The sequence below is a fragment of the Eumetopias jubatus genome, unplaced genomic scaffold (genome assembly GCF_037043125.1).
Source record: "Eumetopias jubatus isolate StellerSeaLion01/CBP00866 unplaced genomic scaffold, mEumJub1_p1.0 scaffold_8, whole genome shotgun sequence".
In the NCBI taxonomy this organism is placed as follows: Eukaryota; Metazoa; Chordata; class Mammalia; order Carnivora; family Otariidae; genus Eumetopias; species Eumetopias jubatus.
This window is the reverse complement of record NW_028274814.1, coordinates 116028776-116054396: the sequence shown is the minus strand read 5'-3', so window position 1 is coordinate 116054396 and position 25621 is coordinate 116028776. Positions and strand designations below refer to the sequence as shown.

The 25621-nt window shown below is 47.2% G+C and overlaps 1 protein-coding gene across 2 annotated transcripts in view; it reads right to left on the bottom strand.

Moving 5' to 3' along the window:
* The window catches only part of PLXNC1 (plexin C1), a 144388-nt gene extending 118969 nt beyond the window's left edge, over positions 1–25419 (bottom strand). The window contains exons 1-2 of one of the 2 annotated variants that reach the window (XM_028105497.2): positions 24304–25419; positions 5702–5842 (exon numbers count right to left, since the gene is read on the bottom strand). In XM_028105497.2, coding sequence (XP_027961298.1) covers positions 5702–5842; positions 24304–25368 — 1206 coding nt within the window. In that variant the 5' untranslated portion in view covers positions 25369–25419. The remainder of the gene's footprint in view (positions 1–5701; positions 5843–24303) is intronic. The other variant, XM_028105498.2, reaches the window with a different exon arrangement.
* Positions 25420–25621: the final 202 nt, after the last annotated feature.

Sequence of the window (25621 nt, the reverse complement as noted above, 5' to 3'; positions counted from 1 at the left end):
GGGCTGACCAGTTAAAAGGCAACCAAGCCAGTCTTCTCATTTTTTTTAAATAAATAATTTCTAAGAAATGCTGCAAAGGGGACAGAAACCACACATACACACACATGAGAAAGCAAGGCAATTGTCCAACAGTGTTTAATGGGCTTCCGTAGTTAGGAGTAACAAAGGTGAAATATAAAGATTAAGGCAAATTCCTCTTTTATTTCCAATCTACTTACTTCAGTGTAATAGTAAGTAAGAGAAGAGTACAGCTTGAACCACAAATTCTCGATTTGTGGATTATATGGCAGTCATAGTTCTAAACTGGGGAGTACTTGCAAACTTACAAACTAGAAAGAATGAGATGGAGGTGAACTTGAACCAGCTTCACGTGACACTCTAAGTAGCCAATCATGGAGGCCATTTCCAAGTTTTGACACTTCCTGCTGTTTTGGCTTTTTGGTCTGTTACCTCAGCTCAGCCATCCCCACCACCCCTACTTCCGGCCCCAGGTCCTATCCTGGGTTCTGCATGCCCTCCTTTCCTTTATTTGAACATTCTATGGGAATATAAAGAGAGCTTGTCCCGATATTTTGTTATTTTTGTTATGTCTTATTTTCATTTGACAACTTTAAAACCAGAATCAAGGCTGACTTCAGGTGTCACACACTTTGCCTTCTGCAAAGATACAGAAGAACTTTCTGGAACTGGTCTGAATTTTGCTCCATGGCTTGGATAAATGAAATCCACCTGTGGAAATTGAGCTTTGAGGGCCACATAATCAGTCCTCACTCTAAGCAGCGTGAGCGGTGCTTCTCTGCTCAATACAGGGAAGGGACACGCATGATAGGGCTTCTGCACCCTGAAACCTACTTCAGTCCTAGGGACGTTTGAGAAACCCAACACTAGCCTCCTACCACAAGAGCCACTCCAAAAATCAACTTGAACACAGATTTCCTACCTTTGCTCTCAAAGAGCCCACGGGGGAAAAGCTGTCCCACAAGGGATTCAGAGGCTCCCATGAGCTACTTGCAGCTCAGAGGAAGAGCCTCTGCCTTCTTCTAAATACAGATGTCTGCACTCTGCTGGGCTGCCAGATGCCATCCCCAAATAGGAACAAATGAAAACCACAGAAGCCAGAGCCCCTTCTCATGAAACCTCAAATACTTGCATCTTGGTATTAACCCAGATTCTCCAATATTTGAAAGAAAATTTTAAAAACAAAACAAAAACAGTTCCACAAATTCCACCAAGATCTGCAGACCTGCATTTTTAATTAGCAGTGCAGTTTGGTTGAGGGACGAGTTGCTTTAGTTCCATCACTTTGACCAAGCTAGGTAACTTGCTCCGAGCAAGGTCTTTTTTCATTCATAAAGTTAGGGATGGTAACACTATTGACTCATGAGAATGAAACAAGTTAAACCAGGCAGACACTCATTCTAATGCCTGGCACAGAAGTTAGAGCTCAGAAATGTTAGCTATTATTATGCCTCACCTACTGCCTTATCTCTTATGCTTACAAGAAAGGTTAACGGGCATGCATAAAGTTACAAATTTCAAATTTCATGCATATTCCATTATTACTTATTTTACCCCCTGGAGAAGCTCAAAATATTTAATTCTGCCCTTGAAGTCGGGACAATTTTCTAGATGCGACAGTCAGCTCAAAGAATCCAAACCCCATGATAGGCTGTACCACAACCCAGACAAAGATTCGGCACGTGTGTATAAACACGGGTGTGCTCTGCAGTGTGTGAGCTTGCAACACATGAGCTGTGAAGCCCCAAAAGCTGACTTCAGCGTGCCCATCCTCGCTCAGCTGATCTCAGTGAAGACGCTGACAACCGAGAAAGTACAGCAAGCAGTCTTCTCCAGAAAGGAAGTAAAATGAGGAAATCACCCCAGGGGGAAAGAGTGATGACACAACCCAACTCCTAGCCACAAGGATCACGCTTCAATAAAGCAAGGGGGAGGATTACACTGTGAAAAGGACCCTTGTAAGTTCTAGAAATTCCTTCCATTTTTCTAAAAATCTTACAAGGGGACCTAGGAATAAAGGCCGGAGCAAGAGGGCAGTGAAGACATTAGCATATCGTCAAGTCTTCAGTCTCTCCACTTCTCCTCAGTAAAATCTTCCCTTTGGAGGTGACCCATATTCCCTGGAGGCCGCACGGGGTTTTAAGGACACTTGCAAAGTGACTCAGTATCTCTGCCTAAGTCCAACGTCATGTTTCCACATTACAGAATATGATCCAGCTATTTAAAAATACTGTTTACAAAGGGTTTGCCATAACATTTTAATACAGGCATTTCCCCCTCATTAACTAAAGGAAAAAAAATGGGTGCAGAATCGGATAGAGTCTGACCTCAACTGTGCAAAAAAAAAAAAAAAAAAATCTAAAATGCTATCATCAGTTGCCTCTACATAACAGAACTAGGGGTGGGGTTTTTTCTGTTTTCTCCTCACCCCGTTACTTTGTAACTTTCTCTAGGAACATATATTACTTTTGGGATAAGAAAAAATTATTTAAATAACCTGAGGTTTAAAACTGCACCAAACTATGCTAAAATTCTGTGAGGTTTTCAGAGACTTAAGTCAGAGTGTGTGTGAGTGTGAGTGTGTGAGTGTGTGTGTGTGTGTGTGTGTGTGTGTGTGTGTGTGTGTGTGTGTGTGTAGTGGTAAAAACAAAACCAAAAAAAACACAGCAATTGGCCCCCAACTGCTGTTTCCTGCCCCTCATCCAACCAGGCATATACTACAGTGCCTGGCATCTGTCAAAATGCTGCCAACTCTTGATCACTGGGAAACTGATGAGTCAGGCTGTGGGTGATCCAAGCCTTCTTTCTTCTTCTCCCACAGGCTGCCTCGGGTTAGGTTTTGTTTTTCGTTGCTCATTAGTACCTCCTCTCTGTGGCTTAAGAAGCCAAGCTTGTGTCTATCAATGTTCGTCTTTTCTAACAGTTCTGGTGACAAGTCTGGTAAGCGAGAAGCTTGAAGTGTTTGAGTAAAGGGATTCGGGGATGATCTGTGCCTTCCCAATCATCGACACGATCCTGGGGCTTGGGACTCTGGGTAATTTCACAGGCTGCCTCCAAGAATCTGCATGGGGAAGTCTTGGGAATTACTGGGCTGGTCTAGGGAGCCTGGTGGGGCCAAGTCAGTTCAGATTTGTCCCTCACAACTTCCTCCTGAGGGAAGGGACCTTCCTGAGTGAAGCCGGGAGCAGGGCTTAACTCCCAGGAAGTTTTCATGCCATTCAGGTATCCGTTCAGTCAGATGGTCTGCCTCCTTCTAGAGCTGGGATTCTTCCCGGAGCTTCTAAAAACCCTGACTGACAGCCTGGGAGCATGGGTTCCACTGCCACCGCCCCTCCATGGGTCCCTATCAACATGCTTCCCATTCTCCCCAGGGAACCCTCAGAGAGTGGTTGGGGCAGAGATTACAAACTCAGTGTAGCTCGGGGGATATTAGTGCAGACTCTGGAGTCACGCCAGGTTCAAATCTCTACTCTGCCCTGTGTACCTTGGGCAAAACATCCGTGTTCTCTGGGCCTCCCTTCCCTTACCGGTAAAACGGGCCTAGTCTATAACTACCTCACGGCGCTGTGGACTGGACGGAATTGGCTAGAACACGTAGAGTGACAGGCACAAGGGAAACGACGCACAAATGTCAGCGGTCACAAAATAAACTCCCAAACCAACCTGCCCATGTTATCTGGACCCTAAAACCAAGGCCGCAGGGACAGCTTTGGAAGGCGTACCCCACACAGACACTGAGGAAAGCCACGCTGCAGTCAGCTACCTCTTTCTCGGCAGCTTGAGGGCCCCAGCCCTCCGGCGCCACAAACCGTCACTGCAAACTGACCAGCTCCACACCAACTGCTGGGGAGAGCCAACAGGACAAGCAAAACCAGGCTGCCCCCCGGGGAATGATCGACAGCCAAGGGTTCCTTCACCTCCAATTTACCATGCAGCCATTTGGTTGGCTCAGCTTTGGGGAAACCGTGTTCTTGTCACAAAACTCATCGGAAATATCCTCAATCTGAAGAGATAATTGGCGAGGAGGCCCGGGGAGGATTGATGGCCTCTTCCTTGGTCAGGTGAAATGGGACCAATCTGCCTGAGCCGCGGATGTCACCGCACGCCTCCAAACAACTTGTGTAGAAATGACTGATGGGTGTTTACCTTTCCCCAGGAAATCAGGCTAACGCAACAGGAAAGATGATCAATGTATATTTTAAAAGAATGTGTATTCAAACAAACGCCCTCCCATATGTTACTGGGTTTCCTCCAAAGAAAACAGATGAAATCAAATGCCTACCAGGCGCGGAGCGTTTATTAGGCTGTGGGGATTCAGGACCCCCTTCTCGAGAAGCTTAAAAAATCAAGTTGGGGAGGCAAGACAAACATGAGTGAAAAGGTTGGGCATCAAAACAAGACATTTGTAATGAGCCAAAAGAATGAGATGGCTAATGAGTATTTCAGAGGAGGGGAAAACATGATCACTCTGGGCTTCGGAGGCCTCAAAGACGAGGGGGAGCATGAGCTGAGCCAAAGCGTAGGTACGTAGATTCAGTAGAGGAAAAAAAGCCATCCCGGAAGGGGGCACAGGGTCAACAAAGGTGGGGGGGACCGGGCTACACAAGGCACATCAGTGGGACAAGCAAATAGGTTTCGGCTGGAGTGGGGGCTAAGCGCACGGAAGATGGAATTACAGACCTTCAGGAGAGAAAGGGGTTTTCTGGGTTGTCTAGCATAATCTCCTTTTACAGATGAGGACAGGGAAGCTCAGAGAGGTTAGGCAATTCACCTACAGTCACCCAGCTAGTTGTCGATGGGAGATCAGTTGAGAAATCAAATCTATTTGTACTCAATTTAGAATCTGAGCTGACAGTAAATCAACTGGCCACCAGAAGGCAGAGGAGCATCAGCCTAAGGTGACAGAAACCGTGCCGTTCCCAGCCACGAATGTTGATGGAGGCCACAGGAGGTGTTCAATAAACGCTTGCTGATGAAATTGAGAGGCTGGCTGCTCTATCACTTCAGACAAGTCATTAGATATCCCTGAGTTTATTTTCTCCCCTTCCCACTGCCTCCCTGCCCCCCAGTGAATAAAAATCCCAACTTGACCAGTGGTATACCCACACAGTGGGGAAAAAATAGTCCTCCGAGATAAAAGTCAGGGGGAGTCTCAGAGGATTTCAGGTCTCTAACCTCTCCGTGGTGTGGGCACAAAAGGCAGAAAACAAAACCCCTCCATGGGTGGCAAGTAGGCTGGAGGGAAGCAACACCTGTTTTTTTCTACTGTTCAAGCCTTATGATCCCTCATCTGTTTCAAGTTGTGAGAAATCAGGTGCATTGTACATTTCCATTACAAAGGAGATATGAACCGAAAGGTTAAATGTCTTAAGAAGGTGGTCTGAGGGAGGGGGCGGGCCAGACCCCCATTTACCTCCCTGAGGCAGCTCATGAGTAAGGGAGGGAGGGTAACTTGCACGCTCCTGAGAAGCAAGATGGCTGGAGTTTCATTACACAGTTCGGGAGGCCATCACATACAGATTTCCAGAAACCTCTTTGTGGTCATTTCTGAGGGTCTCTGAGCAGTTCACAAAGCAGTTGGTACGATCTCGCGTATAACCCAGAAACAATAAAGAAAATAAATTTAAAAGCACAAAATGGATCACTATGAAAACTGACATTGAAGAAGGCGCAGAAAACCAACCTTAAGTAACTGGCCATCTCCAGTCCCCAAGAACAAAACAGTCCTGTTCATTACCACGGTGCCATAAACGGATGTCAGGTCGGAATGGATCAAGGTAGATGAGGCGATTGGTTGGACTCTCTCAGGTTGCTCCCCTTCTTTCTGAACATGCACACAAACGCACAAATGAAAAAAAGATCATATTTAGCAACAGTAATCGCTCATGCCCACCTAGGAAGGATCCTCCTTGAGCCCCAAATACATTTTCTTAGACAAGATCCCGAGGAGCAACCGCTTAGCGCCTTTATCTGCAGGATCACCACGCTTGCCCAACCCATGAAAAGCCATTTGTTTACTATGTATTAACATGTATTGATTGCCAGCAGTGAGCTAGCCATCCATTTAACACTCCCCCAGTTGATATATGAAACCGAGTTCCACTTTATTGCCAAGAAAGAGCCCACTGCTGAATTGGGAGGGAGACAATCTCATGCTTCATGGTTTGCACCATCCTGCTGCAAATTATTTTAGCTAGGGATTGGCTCCTGTGAGGTTAAACAAGCCACTTCCCGAGATGTGAGGCGGACCATCTTATTGGGTGTGATGGCAGAAAGGAGGGACTGTGGATTTACCAGACTGATGCAATGCAAAGCCCAAAGACAGGGTAATTAATTCAAAGGTAAAAAGGGAAAGATATGGTCATGGCTGGTGGGTTAGGACAGAACCACAGAGCTAAAGAGGAACTAAGCAGAAGGGCTGGACGTGGTGCTAATGCTCTTGAAGAAGAAACATAAAGCTCAACTTCCAACCCAAAAGGCATTTCAGTGGTCGGCAGTATTGAGCACATATAATCACATGCTTGCTCCCCATCATTAGATAAAGCCCCTCTGAAACCCAGGGCAGAGTGAGTGTCGAACAAAATGTCTTGGTCTTTCTTGGTTCAAGGCATGAAGAGCTTCACGCTGCTTCCTGCCTTCAACGACAGGAAACTGAGTTTATTACACAAATCTCTGGAAGATACGGAGCTAGAGCGAGCCATTACTGTCTGCAGCTACTCAGTACAGTGTGATAGCATACTTGATCTGCCAGAGCTCAGTTCCCAATTGTACTCAGGTTTCCAAACTCACATTTAAGTCTTAGCCAATGGGACAGCTGGTAAACTCCAGTAAGCCTCACTGGAACTCTTAAAATTGTCCTGTTTGGGGAGAGGGGAGGTGTGCAGGGGGAGGCTAAGACTTATTAACTTCATTATATTATTGCTGACAGTGTTTATGTCTTTCAATTTATGTCTTATTAAACATTCATTATTTTTAAACCCACCAAGTTTCATTAACATCTCAAGTAAATGGATTCATGGACTAAATTGATTTCTGAAGCCTTTAAAGTGCCGTCTATATTTCTTTGTTGAGGTTGAGCTGGAAAGAAAAGATAAGCTAGCAAGGATTTCTCCAATGCCGTGATCACTTTTCAAGGGAAAGATGTCGTAACCTAAGAGAAAGTGACTTATTTGCATAAAATATTCCATAGTGAACTCAGTTTAAGAAGATTTTTGGAAAGCCCACTAGAGACATTTTTTTTCCTGTTAGATACTTTTCAAGCAGTCGGGGAAAATGAGGAACTGTCCTGTTAAAATTGAAGTTAAGAAGAAAAAATCTGGGGTGCCTGGGTGGCTCAGTCGTTAAGCGTCTGCCTTCAGCTCAGGTCATGATCCCAGGGTCCTGGGATCGAGCCCCACATCAGGCTCCCTGCTCCGCGGGAAGCCTGCTTCTCCCTCTCCCACTCCCCCTGCTTGTGTTCCCTCTCTCGCTGTCCCCCTCTCTCTCTGTCAAATAAATAACTAAAATCTTTAAAAAAAAAAAAAAGTAAAAATCTCTGTGGGTCTGAGAACCAGAACAATAGATCACTGTTTAGATAAGGATGCCTCATGACTATGAGCAGAAAGAGAAAAATCGGGTGACCTTTAGACTGAAAAAAATAGTAAAACCACACCACACATCTTGCTTTAAAATAAAACCAGAATTGTTCAAACTTAAGATCAGCTGACCATGCCTACTATTCTTATTAAATATTTGAGCATTACAGAGAGGCCAACTCAGAGAATTGGGTGTCATCTGTCTGGGCATCTGGAATGTTCTAATACTGCTATCTTTGGAAGACTCCATTCTCCCTCATCTCACGGCACAGAAAAAGTTATGGCTATAGATGGTTGATTATTCATCCACAAGGACCAAATGGGACAGTGTATGCCTACATCTGGAATACAATAGGTGCTTAATAAGTGTAGCCATTCTGATTAGCCAAGAACCATGACATCACAGGGAGCGTTTGCTGAGGCTGGATGAGATATTCTGTTTACGATATTCTGCTTAGAGCCAAAAAAAACAAAAACAAAACAAAACCCAAACAAAAAAAAACCAAAAAACCCAAAAAAACCCAGAAGTGTCTCAAAAGCTGTAACACAAGGACAAAAATTGTTTCCAAATTACCATCCCATCTTTTTCAGCATCCTTCCCTGACTTCTGACCATTCCTTAATTGTAGTTTTCCAGATTAAGTCCTGGATCAGTGGCTCAGGTAAGTAGCAGAGCCATGAAATCAACAGCCCTGAACTTGGGAGCTAGTGGCATAAACAAACCTGCTGGGTCTAGGCGGTCAGAGAGCTTAGGTCTGCATTCAAGTTCCATTCTCACCCACTGGCTGACCGGAGCAAGTTATGTAACCCTGTTGGGGGTTGGCTTTCTCATTCATGGATAAGGCTCATGATTAAGCCTGATTGGTAGGAGAGTTATGGAGAAGAGACTGTAGTGATAGTAATACTAACATGCTGATACATGCTAGCTGGTATTAGTAACGTGTACTTAATGTGTGCTACTTGGAGTATCTTATCACCTTACCTAATCCTGGCTCTGTCACTTCCCAGCTAAGTAATTTTGTGCATATTTAACCTCTCTGTGACTCAGTTTCCTCCCTCTCCTACACAACGGAAGTGATGATAATGACTGAGTAGGCAAGCCCCAGTGAAGCTTAGAACAGTGTTTGGTGCACAGAAATACACGATCCATATTTGTTTTCATTACCTCATTTTAAAACACCAACAGTTGCTGCCACACTCGTGGCAGTTATTGCCACCTTCTTTGCCACAAGAACCCTGATTTTGTCCAGGTAACCTGGGAAACCATGATTGGTCTAAGCCACAAGGTAATCCCATTCCCCACTGCCAGGTATTTGCTTTCCTGCTCCTTCGAGCTCCGGGTAGCCATGTGGTCCAGTTTGGGCCAGTGAGATGGAAGTTCACTGGAGGGGCTTCTGAGAATAAATCTCCTCCTCCAAGATAAGAAGTGGCTCTTGAGAAGAGCCCGTCTGCCCTCTCCCCTCACTTGCTCCCTTTGCAATCCGCTGTGTGAGGCCACCGTGCACAGAGAGGTGGTGGCCATTTTCCTCCCATGAAATTCAGGATGGAGGATGAAAATCAACATGCTAACATCAGTGCATGGGAAAAGGGCTCTAGGGTTCTTGAGGACACCATGGAGCACAGCTTCCAACCTTTAAACATTTACTAACAACAGACGTTATGATTTAAGTTGCTGTTGAATGGGTTTTCTGTTACTTGTAACCAAAAGCAAGTCCTGCAAGAAATGAGAGTCGCCTTGGACATGACACCCGACTCTAGCTTTTCCTCAGCTATGAGGGACGAAGAACTGGCTAAGCGCTCGTTCCTCTCACCGTGGAGGGCCTTGGCCACAGTCAGGACTGTATAGCCAATTACAACAGCGAGCCTGGAAGAAAATAGGAAGGAGCCGTTTTGGACCTCACGTAAACTCTAAGGGCTGCTCTGGCTGAATGGAAATGGATTCTTTTGTGCTAGAAACACACAGAAATGGACAAGTCCCTGTGAATGGAAAAAGGGGCCCTCTGAGTGGCTTTCTTACGCTCACTTCAGCAAATGAAAACAAAAGAAAGACAGCCTTCAGAGAAACCTCCTCACAAAAGTGAAGTTAATACCTAGGGAGTCAAGCCAAAAAAGGGGTGAAATGGGCAGTCGGCCCCCTGTGTCCAGAGATTATTCTTACTCTTTTTTGGGGGGCCTATTTTCTCTCTTGCCCTTCTCTCCCCTTAGGGCATAATCGCTAATGTTGCTCTCAGCCTATTCTGTCTAGTTTATTATGTGTAATTTATTTCTGAATCCCAGCCTCTGCTTGTTCGTCTGTGTGTAACAAGGTTAATGCCTTGTAATGATGCTTTTGCCAGTTCTGCCTTTCATGACAAAATCCAATCTTGATTCAGCTCTAAACCTTGTCTCCCCTTTGGGCTTTCTTGGTTCCCTCAGAGTTGTCATTCTGCTTCTCCTGCCTGCCAGGTCTAACCATAGCATCATGCCTACACTTTAGCCCTGAGAGGGAAAGTTTTCTCAGTTTGAGGCAAAAAGCTACCTGGTCTCAAACAATGTTTGGGCTCAAAAAGAGAGAGCCTTGGGCTCGACATACCAAAGTGGAACCAAGGCGACTGAGAAGGGTGAGTGCTGGTGTGCACATGTGTGTGAGTGTGTGTATACAGGGAGTAGTGGCCTATCGCAAGGGGAAACAGCTTGACCTCCTTGCAACACCCTTATACAACCTTTCATTGACAATAAACGCTCCCAGTGTACAACTCCAGGGGGCTCCGGTCATCTATTCTAGGGTGAATGGCACCCTCCGGAGCTGAGTAGCACTGTGGCCCTGCTCCCGCCATGCAAAAGATGGCCTGGCTCATCAAGGCTTATGCAGGGTGTTCACAGCCCTGCTTGAGCTATTATGGGAACAGCAGGAGGAAATGTGCACAAAAGTGGGGCCTCAAGTGTTAGGGACCCAGCAAGAGTCAAGTCTTCTACTCCCAAGGTGCTAAAAAGACTCCCTCATTTGGTTTTTCCAGGAAAGATACCAACTGGGGGCCTATTAACTACGGATACCTTGATGAAATGCCTCTTGGGCAGTTACTTTTGTATTCTGCTCTCCTTTGGCATACACTTATTTTGAAACAGTTTCTTCACTATTTCCTATAACTTACCAGGGGCCCACGTGCAGTTGGGAAACCTCAGTTGGAGCCCTACACTCAAGACCTGTGTGCGAACATGTACACACACACACACATTCTGTCCCCTATAGCCTGCTTGATTTTGATGTCTCTGAACCTCAATGAACTATAAATCTATAAAATGGACACAATAATATATATGCCCTGCCTATTAGCATTGTTGTGAGGCTCAAATGAAACCGTGTGTGTGAAAATAAGTAGAAAACTATCTCTATTAAGCTAGAGAGATGGAAAGAACAATTTTTCACCCAAGTTAGTGATTTCATTAGCCATTAAGACTCCTGTTGTTTCTCTTTATTCTTCTAGAGTATACAGCATTGCTAGGGTTCTAAGTTTATGGCATCTCTCTGATCATCTGAAGGAAGAATTTACCCTGGGGACTCAAATGATCAAAAGGAAAAGTTCAAAGTGTGCACAAGGGGTGGAGAAGTGAAGTTTAGGGACACGGCTGGGCAGCATATACACCAGCAGGCATCAGGCAGCTTGCAGTGAAACCACAGGAAACAGAGTAAAGTTTGAATTTTGCCTGTTCCCACTTGCTCTTCTACCTTCTCTCCTCCCTCCAAACCCCTCAGTGTCCTTCAGCCTCAAAGCCCTACCCACCACCAAAGTCCAACTCTCCAAGATTTATCCTTCCTTCTTCTGGCTTTACACCCTTTCCCCCATCAAAATCTCCATCTGCTCCTTGAGCCTAATTTCAGTCAATTAGTTATGAAAAGAACCTGACTCAAAAAATCCACAAAAAGGGGCGCCTGGGAAAAGGGGCGCCTGGGTGGCTCAGTTGGTTAAGCGACTGCCTTCGGCTCAGGTCATGATCCTGGAGTCCCGGGATCGAGTCCCACATCGGGCTCCCTGCCCAGCAGGGAGTCTGCTTCTCCCTCTGACCCTCCCCCCCAACCCATGCTCTCTCATTCTCTCAAATAAATAAAATCTTTAAAAAAAAAATCCACAAAAAGATGAATGGCTGACAGTGTGAGGAGGAAAAAAAAACGCATTTTTCTACATTCTTACAGTTGAAAAGCTCTCAGTCCACCAATGTTTTTCCGTGAGGAAGCTGCTTGCATTCTAGATGGGATATTTCTTTATCATGGGAGCTGTCCTGCATGATACAGGACTTTTAGCATTCTGACCCCTGTCCATAAAATGTCAGCAGTGCCCCATCCTGTCACTTGATTAAGTATGAAAGCTCCTTCCCCCACATCTCTACATACGAAGTAAATGGCATCCTCCTTCTTGAGAACCACTGGAATCTATCACAAGGTTTCAGAGTTGCTGGAAAACGATTATCTAGATGTTTCTTGCCTCCAACCCTGTTCCTCCCTAGTCTTCCCCATCATGATGAAAGGTACCACCAATCACCCCAGCTCCTCTCTCCTCTCTTTCTGTCACTCCCCACAGCGATATATGAAAAATCTCAGCTGGATTGGCCAACAATCCCGCCTGTCTTCTCCATCTCCATAGCCAGCATCCAGGCTAAGCACCCTCCATCTCTCTCCTGATCTACTGCAAGAGCCTCCTGATCTCTCCCTTTCGACCTACAGTCTTTCTCCAACTAGCAGAGTGAGCCTTTAAAATATAAAACAAGTGATGTTACTCCCCGCACACTTCAAACTAAATCCAAACGTCTCCCCAAATCCTACTTGAGCTCATCCCTGCTGACTTCTTCACATTTATTCCCACCACTCCTCTCTTCCATTCCACTTCAGTTCCCACACTGACTTTCTTTCAGACTTTTTAACATGTTACCATATTTCTGCCTCAGGGCCTTTGCACAGGCTACTGCTAGTTCCCCTTGTAGGCTGGATCTTTCTAATCTTTCAGGTTTCGAATTCAATGTCACCTCCTCACAGACTTGTAACTAGAGACCTTTCCATCCCTATTCCAGGAATTATGAGTCATACCACTCCACTTTTCCCTTCAAGATTGTTTTAAAATTTTATTTATTCTCTGTCTCCTGGTAGACTCCAAGCTCTAATAATCATTTATCTGATTCTGCCCTTTGAAGGTAGCCATACACCTAGGGATCTGATATGTAGTAGGTTGTCAATAAAAGTTTATTGAATGCATGAATAAATACGTGGATCAATGTTTGAATTCTTTCAGTCAATATCTTATCAAGCAACCTTGGTACATTGCTAAGTAGATCTAATCATTACCGAGTTCTGCAGTTGAGCCAAAATTTGTCCTTGTAAACTCTGGACCTTGGTTCTGCCTTAGGGAGCAATACTAAATTACCCCACATCTCTTACTACCATGCATCTTGGCCTTCTCCGAATTTTATATCCATAGTTCATGCACAAGTTGTAAGAGAAAGTGTCTGGGTCTCTTGCCTTCTCAGTCCATAGGCAGTCTACAGAGTCAGTTTACTGAAAATAATGGCCCTACCATGTGAACAAAGTACTTTAGGTTGTTCTCTGACCAAAAAAAAAAAAAAATAATAGTAATAATAATTAGACTGGTTTTTCATGATTAGAATAGCATAATTTATGAACATGGCCTCACACTGGGTTAACTCTTTAAAATAAAAATAGCATGATAGTAGCATGGAAGAATAGAAGGAACAAGAGATTTAGAGTTTAAAAATGTGGGTTCAAGTTCAAGCTCTATCACTTATGAGTAATGAGTCTTTAGGCAGATCATTTAACGTGTCTGAGCCTTCTCTCCATCCCAAAATGAATGGTTTGAGTAGGGGCTCCATTGGCATCCACAGTTCATGGATAGAATTCAGGGATAAAAAAAAATAAACTTACAGTTGAGCCTTGAACAGCACAGGTGTTGGGGTGCCAACCCCTTGTGCCAATGAAAATCTGTGTATAACTTCTGACTCCCCCAAAACTTAACTAATAACCTGTTGACCCAAAGCCTTACCAATTAACACATATTTTGTATGTTGTATATATTATATATTAAGTAAGCTAGAGCAAAGAAAATGTTAAGAAAACCATAAGGAAAATACATTTACAGTACTATATTTATCAAAAAAATCCAAGTGGGGCGCCTGGGTGACTCAGCTGGTTAAGCGACTGCCTTCAGCTCAGGTCATGATCCTGGAGTCCCGGGATCGAGTCCCGCATCGGGCTCCCCGCTCAGCGGGGAGTCTGCTTCTCCCTCTGACCCTCTTCCCTCTCATGCTCTCTATCTCTCATTCTCTCTCTCAAATAAATAAAATATTTAAAAAAAAAATCCAAGTGGACCTGCACAGTTCAAACCCGTGTTGTTAAAGGGTCAACTACATTTTAGCTAACTTCAACGGAAATTTAGCCTTTTCTTTAATTATGAATGCAGGACACAGCAGTATTAACTGAACCTGTGACTTTGTCACCAAAAGAAATCAGATATACCATTTTATATTTGTTCAGATATCTCAAAATATCATTTATGCTCATCTCTATTTTGAAATTACGGGAGTTACTGCTGCTAGATCCTGCACTTTAACGTGTTAAGATATATTACTCCATCTCAGGGCACCTGGGTGGCTGAGTTGGTTGAACGTCCAACTCTTAATTTTGGCTTACGTCACGATCTCATGGGTCATGATCTTATGGGTCATGAGATCAAGTCCCACAACTGGCTTCTAGCTCAGCAGAGAGACTGCTTGGAGATTCTCTCCCTCTGCCCCTCCCCCCACTCACGCATGCATGCTCTCTTTCTCTCTCAAATAAACCAATCTTTTTAGTATATCTCAACTTGAAAAGCAATTTGATATATCCTTGCATCCATATAACTGGTTCATTTTGTAATTCTGTTTTTATTTTCTGCATCTAAAACCATTATTCTGAGAAGGATCTACAGGCTTCACAGAAGTCCACAGCACAAGGGCTCCATGGGGGTTGGAGCCCTGGGAGTAGAGGACACAAAGATATTGCTGCACACATTAGTCTGACCTACAACCTCTGGCTGCTCTCGGGCTATGTACCCCTCCTGTTGCCTCAGAGAAGCAAGGCTCAGCACTTGGAATCCAATTCTTAAGATTGGTCACTGATGAAAAAGGAGCCTCGGGAAGATGTCAATGAGCAATGATTAGGAACAGCTGGTGTGTTTGAGAAACTGCTTCTCAAGCGGACTCTTCCAAGACCAGGTGGGGGTCGGGGGGGGTGATAGGGGAACAACTAGGAATCGGGCTTCCTTCCCTCACAGGGAAATGCCCTTCCCTCTGGGCTACCTGGCTTCCTATCAACATAGCTCCAGTGTCGCCCCTTCCTGGAACAGCTCTCAGGTCACTGTGCTAGAATCACAATCTTCTCCACGAAATGGAGAACACCTTTTCCATTTGACAAATGTTTATTGAGGGCCCACTAGGTGTGAGACCGTCTTATGACAGACCTGGCCACTCCCCTCAAGGCACATCCAGCCCCAACAGCACCGTGTTGAGCCAAACTCAGAGCCCGGCACGTTCCCAGTCCCTGACTTCCCTGCCCCCTGCCTGCGTGGTGGCTCTTCCTGGGTGTCCCAAAGGCATCTACAAATCAACACAAATTCAACTTGTCTTCTAACTGGTCACCAAAACCTCTCAGTTCTACATCTTAAAAAGCTATTTCATTTTATCCCTCCTCTCTGCCTTCACTGCCACCACCCGGGTTCACGTTGTCCACATCCCTCAGAGGGGTTATTGCAATCCATAGAATCCGTGTGATTCTCTCCACGTTCACCGTCAACCACTCTAGACCAAGGCAACATCATTTCCCGCCTGGACTGCTTCAGGAGCCTCCCGCAGCTTTTCTCCTGCTTCCTCCAGGGCCCACCTCCCATCCGTTCCCCACAGAACCTCATTATCAGGGATGCAATGCCCATCATTTCACTTCCCTTCCAAGGCTCCTCTGTGCTTTAGGAATAAAACATCCACTCCTTCCCACAGCCTGCGAGGCCTACAGGATCTGGCTCTTGCTGCATTCTCCAGCCTCCTCGTCCAACCCTCTCCCCTCACCACCTCCTCAGGGCTCAGCCACGCTTACCTTGTTCCCCTGTGAGCCCCTGCACGTGTGCAGCGTGCAAGGAGTGCTCATGTCCCAGTTCTCCAAGGGGACATCTACAACCATCCTTTCTCCTCTTCCCGGTGTCAACTCAACCTTCTTAAAGAGAGCCTTCCCCAGCACCTGCTAAGCTCATTTGCAGTCCCAACCTCAGCCTGTGCCTCTGGTTCCCCATCTGTGAAATGGAAGTAGCAGTATTACCCACCTCATAAAGTGCGGTGAGGAGTAAATGAGTTAATATTGGTAAAGTGCTTAGAACACCACTTGGTACACAGTAGGTGCTCCATAAATGCTAGCTATAATTTCAATATAAAAATAGCTTCTTTATTCGCTACATGTTGTCTCTTCTATTTACCACTGACAGAAATATTTTTGTACAGTGCTCGGCAGGTAATAGAAGCTCAAGAAATTGTTCGTTTGAACCGGTGAGCATCCTTCTAATCAGCTGTTTTGCTTCTCCATTCTTCTGAGCGATCACTCTAGAACACCATCAGATCGCATCTGCATATCACCCTGCTCTTGTCCTCCATCAGCCATGGCTATGGTTTTCACACCCTGTTTGGCAGAATCCTAGAAGTTCCTCTGAGATACCTCAGGGACAGGCAGGGGTGGGGAGGGCCATGCCGCAGGGTTCTGGGAACCTCCTAACCCCTGTTGCCCCCTGTGTCCCAGCACTTGGCTGTGGTCTCACCCAGAGCAGCAGGTCAATGGTGATCTACTAACCTTCCTCTCATACGGAGCTCCTGGTTAAGATTGATTGTAAGGACCAGGTTTGGAAGGTCTGAAAGAGACTGACCATCAGGATAAAATCCGGCGGCCTTTGCCTGTCTCATTAAGCCTGTGGCCATCTGGCCCTGCATGCTCATTTCTGGATGCTTTGCAGCCAGGGTGAGCTACCTGCGGTTCACAAGCTTATTCAACGTCCCGCCTGTGTGCAAGCTGTCCCCTCTCTCTGGAACTCCCTCCCTTGCCTCCTCCACATGGCTTCGAGACACAGCTCCACAGCTCCAGTATCACCTCTCCGAAGCCTCCGAGATCTTTCCAGGCTGCGTCTGACACTCCACCTAAGGGCTTCCACAGTGTCTTTTTGCTGCCTCTCACCATGTCTCCTGGCATTGTATGGGCTTGCTTTACTCTCCCTCTTGCCATCAGGGCAGGATGGGAGACTCCCACCTGTGGGCCAGATCTGGCTGCCGCCTGTTTGGGTTTTGTTTTTTGTTTTTTGTTTTTTGTTTTTTTTTTTTGAATGGCCCAGGAGCTAAGAATAGTTTTTACATTTTTGAATGGCTGGGAAGAAAAATGAAAAGGATATTTCATAAGTGGAAATTATGTGAAATTCAGATTTCAGTGCACATAAGGTTTTATTAGAACACTGTCCCATTTGCTCATTTATGTATCGTCTACGGTTACTTTCACACTATAGCAGCAGAGCTGAGCAAATGCAACAGAGACTGTATATGGCATGCACAGCCTAAGATACCGATGATATCACCTTTACAGGAAAGGTCTGGTGACATCTGCATGAGAGCATTGGCCAGGGGAGTGAGACTGGGATTCCCAGGGTCAAATCCTCATCATAATTCCTCCAAGGAAAACAGTATCTGTAACTATTAGGTAGACAAACCAATATAAAACTCAACCACAGACTGTGAGGTAAAAGGTCACAATTCGATTTAGTTTGGTGACAGTATAAAAATTAGCATTTTCACCAAAACAGAAAATTAAGACTAAAAGAACCCCACTATGAGCACATTTCATAAAAAGCAAAACAAAAAACTTAATACTACCATGCTCCTACAAACAGGTTAGACCCATAATGCCTACAAATTGCCCGCACCCCCAACAAGCAGACTCTGGGATTCCTCAGAGCAGGCCTCAGTCTTTATCACCCACGTGCCACCACATGTTCGGGGCAGAGAACATCAGGAAGCTTAAAGGGAGGTAGAGATGGTACCATGCTACTGTAGTCAACATGGTGGTTACAGTGGGGCTCTTCACCATTCCATTCTCAGGGAAACTGCCCACTGCACCTTCTGGGGGCCATGTTGACCCCCTTCTTCTGATTGGGCCAGGCATCCTGCCCCAAGGACAAGAAATCCCTACCCTGAACTAGGGCTCTAATCTGGTGTGAAAAGGTGAGTTGGACCCAGTGCTATCTCTCTCTTGGTAATTTGAATAATACAAATTGTTGTTGCCAGTGGATAGCCAGTGCAGAAGGTTAAATGCTGTTGAAAGGTAGAGTGGATATCAAAGCAGGCTGCAGTATCCAGGTGGAGGGTTTGAGGGGCAGATGTCTGAGGAAGAAGAGGCCATCGGATGGCAGGACAGAGGGGAAGTAGCCATGCTAAGTCATGTTGACAGTGAAACCTTAGAATAAGTATCTATTACTTCCTGCTGCTGAGCTTCTTTGAGCTGCCTTGGGTCCAGAACCTCCTTCCAATTCCGTATCAAGGAAGCTGCATCCTATTCCTATTAATAATCCTGATGATGAGAATAGTAAATACATACATAGCATTTACTATGGGTCAGGTAGTGTTTACCCAAGACATATTAACTCCTTAATCCAGACAATAATCCTATGAAGCAAATAGGATGCCTATTTATAGATGAAGAAACTGAGGCACAGAAAGGTTAAGTAATTTGCTCAAGGTCCCACAACTCGTACATGGCAGCTTTGGTCCCAGTTGACCTGGCTCCAGAGTCTGTCCTGGAACCACTACACAGTCCTGCTCCTATTCCCAGATTTCCATGGAATTCCACCTAGTTCCTTCCACTGGGACCTCCACCCCCTGATTTGAGTTTGCTCCAGTAGATGTTTGTTTCATGTAACCAACTGCGCCTAAGACAGAAATTCAGATGAGGACTGATGCTCTAAAGAGTAGATCCTCAGAGAATTTCAACATGTGGAGCTGGTTCTGATGTACAGGAGGGTGGAAGACTCTGGAAATCCCCCCCCCCCCGCCGAATCCTGGAATGAATTGCAAATAGACCGCTGTACACAAGAGTGGAAGAGCTAATTAAACTGTGACCTTTAGGTTCTTGAGACTCAGACTACAAGCTCAAAAATGGAAAGGCTTTAGGAGGTTTTCTAGGTATTTGCTTTGAGCAATTAGAAGAGTATAAGGAGTATAACAGACATAGGAAAAGATGCTCAACATCAGTCATCTTCAGGGAAATGCAAATCAAAACCATAATGAGGTGTCACCTCACACCTGTCAGAATGGCTAAAATCAACACAAGAAACAACAGGTGTTGGTGAGGATGTGGAGAAAAAGGAACTCTTCTGCACTGTTGGTGGGATGCAAACTGGTGCAGCCACTCTGGAAAGCAGTGTGGAGGTCCCTCAAAAAGTTAAAAATAGAATTGCCATAGAATCCAGTAATTCCACTGGAATACTGGGTATTTACCCAAAGAAAATGAAAATACTACCCACTCAGTTTCTGATTTAGTAAGCCTGATTTAATAAGCCTAATGTGCCTTTCTAACAAGTTCCCAAGCGATGCTGATCTGATGCTGTTGGTCCAGAGACTACGCTTTGAGAACCATTGCCCTACAGCATAAAGCCCTTTCCTGATCGCGCATATTATGAAATTATACCATGGAAATTCCAACCATGCTGGGTTTCTATGGCCAAAGTTAACTCCCAGATTGGTAAGACCAGAAGCCTGATTCTTCCAATAAATGGGGATTTCTGGGAAGAGCTGGAGGGGTGGAGGATGCCAGATAGCCTGGGACTCAGGAAGAAAGAGGTCCTGGCACATCAGACATTAAGAAAAAGCCACTGGTTAAGGGGGTATGAAGTGGCCAGACCCAGGAAAATGTTGCCGCTAAAGCCCAGGAAACATTTCCAACATGATGCTCTAAGACCTTGCATTTATTCATTCCACAAATATTTCTCAAGTCCCAACTGTGCACCAGGTACTATACTAGGTACTCTGCATTCAACAGAGAACAAAATGTTATTGGTTCCTGACCTTCTGGGGCTTGCCTTTTAATTGTTGCTGCTAACAAAGACAAGAGGGCCTATAACCCAGACTTAACAGGCTGAGATCTCCGGATTCAGGACATGAGCTAGGTTGTGTCCAAGAAGAAAGACTGGGAGCAGCCCCTTGAGGCCTTGTTGGTTTCCCTGAGGTCATTTGTGAGCCTTAATATAAAGAATGTCAAAACAGTCCAAAAGTTGACAGCTGAGGAGCTAAAACCCTCTTAAGAGTCTGAACTTTCGGTTGTACAGTCTGCAAATCGAGAAACTCCGTTCACAGTCATGGATTCTCTGTTCTCTCATGTCTACTGTCCGCAAACAGCTGATCTTATCAGAGCAGTCGCAAGGGTCTGACTTGCTCCACACAAGGTAGGACTGACACCAGAACCCAACATCCACGTGCTGGACTGTCCGCAGCAGTGGTTTAAAAGCTCAGGTCCACAAGTCAGACCACCCAGGTTCTAAATCAGCAGCTGTGGAACCTCACCAAAGTTCTCCAGGCCTCAATTTTCTCACTTCTAAAATCATAGTAGCAACTACAGTCCTTGCCCCAGAGGAGGACTCTATCAACCGAAAATAAGGCATGTCAAATGCTTAGCCCAAAGCCTGGCCATATTATAACTACCCAGTAGATAGTAGCTATGATTGCTTTTTCCCTCTAATTGGGTGTTGGGGTTTTTTTAGATCTACCCCTGTTTTTCAGATGTGTGTAAAGGGGGAAAATTCACCATCTAGTCTTTAGATGGCAAAATGGCTAGACAGGATCATAACAGAAACTAAAAGAGGAATAAACATCACAGGAAGACAGTGGATTTTGAGGTCAAGAGGCAATGCACAAGGCTGCATTGCTGAGGGATCCTGGGACATCACTTCTGCACACAACAGCTAGAAGGATCTTGGGTTACTGTCTGCTGGAGAGCATGTGAGTGTTTTTGTGGTTGTCTACCAGTTAAGTTCTATCAGGCAGTGGAATTATGGGAGTGTGGAAGGAGGTGTGTCTCCCCACAAGGGGTAGATGAACTACAAGCATCCATCCTATTAGCCAACAGTTATTAAAAACACACCACCCTCAGGGTCTACAGAGGGGGTGGACGCCATGTTTAGACCACAAGCAACCCCAGGACCCAACTAGGGCGGCCAAACCACTGCAGAACAACCAGACTTTGAAACTTGGGTCCACTTTTCTATGAGTGCATTGGTGTGCCAAGGATAGCAGGAGTTCAGAGGGGGAGGAAGTCAATGAACTTGTACATAATTTAAAGCATTTTTTTAATATTAACCCAAGCACACAGAGAGGTTATGGAACAGACAGGGGAAAAAAATCATATTAAGTTTTAAAGCACTTCAAGGGCCACCCTCCAGCCTCACCCCCACATTGTAGGAGAGGTTGGTTGCTGCCTCTTTATTTAGGACTTTCAAGGGAAAGTTTGAAAAGCACTAGAATGGTGGAAAGAATACAAAAGTAGACATTTCAAGATTTGAGTTTAAGCTGGAAGGCTCAGGAGCTTACTATCTTGAGCAAGTTACTTATCTTGAGTTTCCTCATAGGTAAATGGGACTGTTCCTCATAGAATCAACTTTAGACTTGATCAGGGGCTCAGAAGAAATAATATACGGGGAAGTGCTGTACAAATACTTATTAGGATCATCAGAGAAAGGGTCTATGAAAATCAGTCGCCTTGGCATGGGTGCATGGGTGAAGGTAACCTGCTCTAGTTATGAAAGTGATTCAAAGTTGGTGGCAAGGCAGAAAAAGTAATGACCCAGCATGTAAATGGCTGGGTACACACTCATTGCACAAGCACCTCGTAAATTAATCCTCAGCAGAAGCAACTGACATATGAGAGCCAAGAAAGGAGAAAACACAACCCAGTCACTCCTGTCACTTTGCTAACCTGTGGTTGATTGAAGATGGACAAGAAGAGAGAGCCATCTAGTAGGAAAGGAGAAGGCAAGCAAATCCAACTGCTTGTGCCTCACTGCCTATGGATTACTGTTAAGATTCCTGTGTCTGCTCTGAAGGAATCGCTGTTGGAATCTATTGAGACTCCCTCTAGAGCGTTTCAAGTCAGTCTCTTGTTTTAGGCACCTGTAATTCAGCATGCCTTTTCCAAAATGCATTCAAAACCTGAAAATAAAATGCAGAACAAATGCAATGAAATGACATCATTGTTCTGAGTGACAACCAGGGGCACTCTGATCCTGTGACCCCATTAAATGGGGCTGCAACCTGCTATTGTCCTTTCTGTGGCAAAATCAGTAGCACCCAGCACAGAGCATTGCTTACACAAGCAGGCATCAAACAAATATCTGTTAAGTATCTTATCTACCTATTTAATAGGTTAGAAAAATTGTCAGCTTTTTCATCAACTACCACCTTTTTTTTCATTCAAACCCCTCTTGAAATTCACTTCCATTAAGGCTTTTTAATGCGTACTAGCAGCAAGGAATTTACTTAAATGAAAGAAAAAAAAGCAAAACTCCAAGCTCCCACCTGTGCAGCCATGACATGCTATTGTTTGAACCAGAGTATATTATTTAACTTGGATGACAAGCTCAGGAGGTAGGGACCCTGTCTTTCAGAATACACAGCTCTGAGCACACTGGGAATTCTTGATAAATAACAGCAGCAAGAAAGGCTGTGGAGGGACCTCTTTTAATTATTTATTTTTCCAATTCCAGATTTTTGGCAGCATGTATTTATACCTGGCTTGATTTCCAAAGGACAGCTCTCTCCCAGAAGCTCCCGTGAAGATGGATAAACAGCTCTCCAGCCGCCCCTTCCCCCTCCTCATCCCAGAGCAAGTAGGAACACCTGATCGAGCCAAAGCGTGGATTCGGAGTGCACTCAGGATACCTGCTGGGTTTGGAAGGGAACTAAGTCCTCCAGGACCCAAGGGGCACAGAGAGGCAGTCAAGGGAAATGTTTTGGCTCCGCACATCCACACAGCTGTCAGATGGCAGAGCTTGGACCTCCGCTGTTATTACCTGCTGTGGGCCTCTGAGCTGTCTTGTCATTAATCCCAGAGACCAAGTATGCCTAAAGCCCGGCACGAAGTAACACTTGGGGGTACATTCAAGTCTCTCAACAGAGGAGTAGAAGGCAATGGTTTCTGCCCAACTTGAACTCTTAGATGATAAAGATCCAATAAACACATATTAAATGTTATACGTGTATGGCAAGATGAAAGCATTTAGGGAGATTATTTATGCTTTAAAAAATTATACCAGTAACTAAATGAAGGCATTATGTGTGTGTCCCAGCACACAACTAACTGATAGGTAAGGAGGGAGAAGCAAATGACCATCTATGGAACCTTGCAAAAGACCTCGGTTTTTTTTCTCCCTGGATAACAGGGCGAATATTTGGTAGGATGTGCTTTGCAGAGAAAGGGGTGGGTGGGAGTGTCTTTCTGTACATATATTACCATACCTTAGAGCCAATGGTCCCCTGTATGCCTACACAACAATGTATCACTACAACACGTTTTACAAGTGGAGACTTCTCCCCTTCCTCTCTGACGCATTTTATACCAAAACAATGGCAACACCTGTAGCCATTAATTTCTGCTCTTTGGGTTCTGTCCAGTTATAAAGGAGGCTCTCAGCAGGCTCCCCTCTCAGGAACCATATGTGGAGTCGATTTGCCAGCAGCCTTGGAAGGAAAACGGCCTCTGAGAAGCGCACAATGGCTCCATAATCCCCATCCACTGGACCCTCTTGAACCGCCGCTTTATTTTCCAGTCAAAGAACTGCCACTCTAAGAGTCAAGCTGTGGCTGCCCTGGGAACCCGGGGGAAACCTGCGCTCTTGCTGGTGGGGCACAACCCCAGGGTGGTGTCTCTGAGCCCCCCAGCCGAGTGCGGCAATGTGGAGCCCAGAAACTGTGTGGCATCCCAACATCTTTTCTTGCTCTCCCCTCCAGGCTGAAGCTTTAATCCACAAAGCCACCTCAACCTCCCCTGCCTCTCCCCCGGAGACCACAGAGCACTCCCGGCGGAGCCACAGCTCCGCCCCCTCACATCGGGTCACGCTGATGGTTCTGTTCCACCAAGCGTGAGCCCCTCTGCTAGGCTCACACTGACCCAGGTTGAGCAGGCTAGCAACTCTTCTGACATCACGTGTGTTGCCGGTTGGGGGGGGTGGGCGCAAAGGCTGGGGTGTGGCAGCGCGCCCTTTAGGTTCACCGGCTTCTCTGCCCAGGGCGCCGTATTTGGTGACCGTGTAGAGAAGGGTCAAACCCCCACGCCTGCTAAGACCATACACCTGGGGAAGCGGTTAGGGAAGGGGGGGAGGCTGTCTGCGGAGGCTCAGCCCCAAACAAACGTCGTTTGGACAGAGAAGGATGGCACTGGGATGCAATCACTGGAGTTTTAAGCCAAACTCCTACCCTCTCCGCCTCCCTTTTTACACTCCCTTTGGGGACCTCTGGCTGTGCTTTAGGGTAGCCGGAGGTCTCGGAGACCGTAAAGCACGGCTCTTTGGCAGCCACCGGGCTGTGTGGATCTGGGACCTGGTAAATGGCAACCGGGTCTCCCTCCCGCTCGGCCTCGGCGGCGACTCCCCGCCGCGTCCCGGGGGGGGGGGGGGGGCAGGACTTACGCAGTTGTGCTCCGCCGTCTGGAAGTCCCAGGGGCAGCTCTTGGCGCGCTCCTGGATCTCACTCATCCTGAAGAGGCAGAGCGCCGTGGTGGCGGGGGAGCGCTTCTCCTGGCCCTCCCCGGTGGCCGCGCTGAACACGCCCGCCCAGACGCCCAGGGCCTCCACCAGGCTGGAGGAGAGGAGCAGGCGCCGGCCGTCGGGGTGGCCGTGGCCGCAGTCGAGGGCCGCCTGGCCCTGGAACTGCAGCACCTTGGCGCTCTGCGCGATGCGCACCATGCTGGGCCAGCCCGTGGCGGCGCCGCTCGTGTAGTTGTAGGGATAGTAGGGGAAGTAGACGCTGCCGTTCCAGAGAAAGGCGTCCACGAAGTGCAGGCTGCCCGCGCCCCCGCGCAGCTTGAGGCGGCCCAGCTCCTCCGTGGCTAGGCTGCGTCCCTCCGTGTCCTTGAGGGCGATGGCGGTGTCGCGGTCGGACGCCGCCGGGTTGCAGCGGCTCGCCGTCTCGGGCTCCGGCAGCACGTAGGTGGCGGCCACTGCCAGGTACCAGCGGTTCTGGTCCCCCGCGCGGTACACCACGCCGGCCGTCGAGCCCTGCGGGTGACACGACACCACCTCGGTGCCGTTGCGCAGGGAGCTGTGGCTCAGGTTGCCCAGGAGCCGCACCTCGCAGGCGCCCCGGTCGAAGGTCCAGCCGGTGAGCAGCAGCCCCTGGAGGTCGCCCGCCCCCTCGCTGTAGGGCAGCAGCAGCTTGCTGAAGCTGCTCCCCGGCCGGGGCCGCGCGGGGGGCGCCAGCGAGACGGGCTCCGTACAGTTGCCCGCTTGGTCCCGGTACAGGCGCGAGAGCCTGTGCTCCAGGCTGTAGTCCAGCTGGTCCAAGCAGCTGCCGCTCGCCACGAACACGCCGTCCTCCCGGCTCGCCGCGATGGCTCCGATGGCTTGCTCCGACCGCCACACGGGCTCTTCCGCGCCCCGGCTTGGCGCCGCCAGCGCCAGTAGATAGGCGAGCAGGGGCAGCGGCGCGGCGGGGCGCGGGGGGCGCGGCGGTGCCTTCCTCCGGGAGACCTCCATGGGGCTGGGGGGGCCGCCCCCGGGTTGGGCGCGCGGCGGCGACGGCGGCTCAGGCGCGCGGCGACGGAGACGCGGGCGGCGGCGGCGGCGGCTCCTGCGCGCGCTCGGGCTCCCGCGGCCGCCCCATCCCCGCGGCTCGCCCGGGAAGGAGAGCAGGGAGGGCGGCACGCGGCGGGGTCGCTCCGGCAGCCTGTGCGGCGGCTGTGGCGGCGGCGGCAAGCCCTGCGCGCTCCGGCGCCGCTTCCTCCTCGCC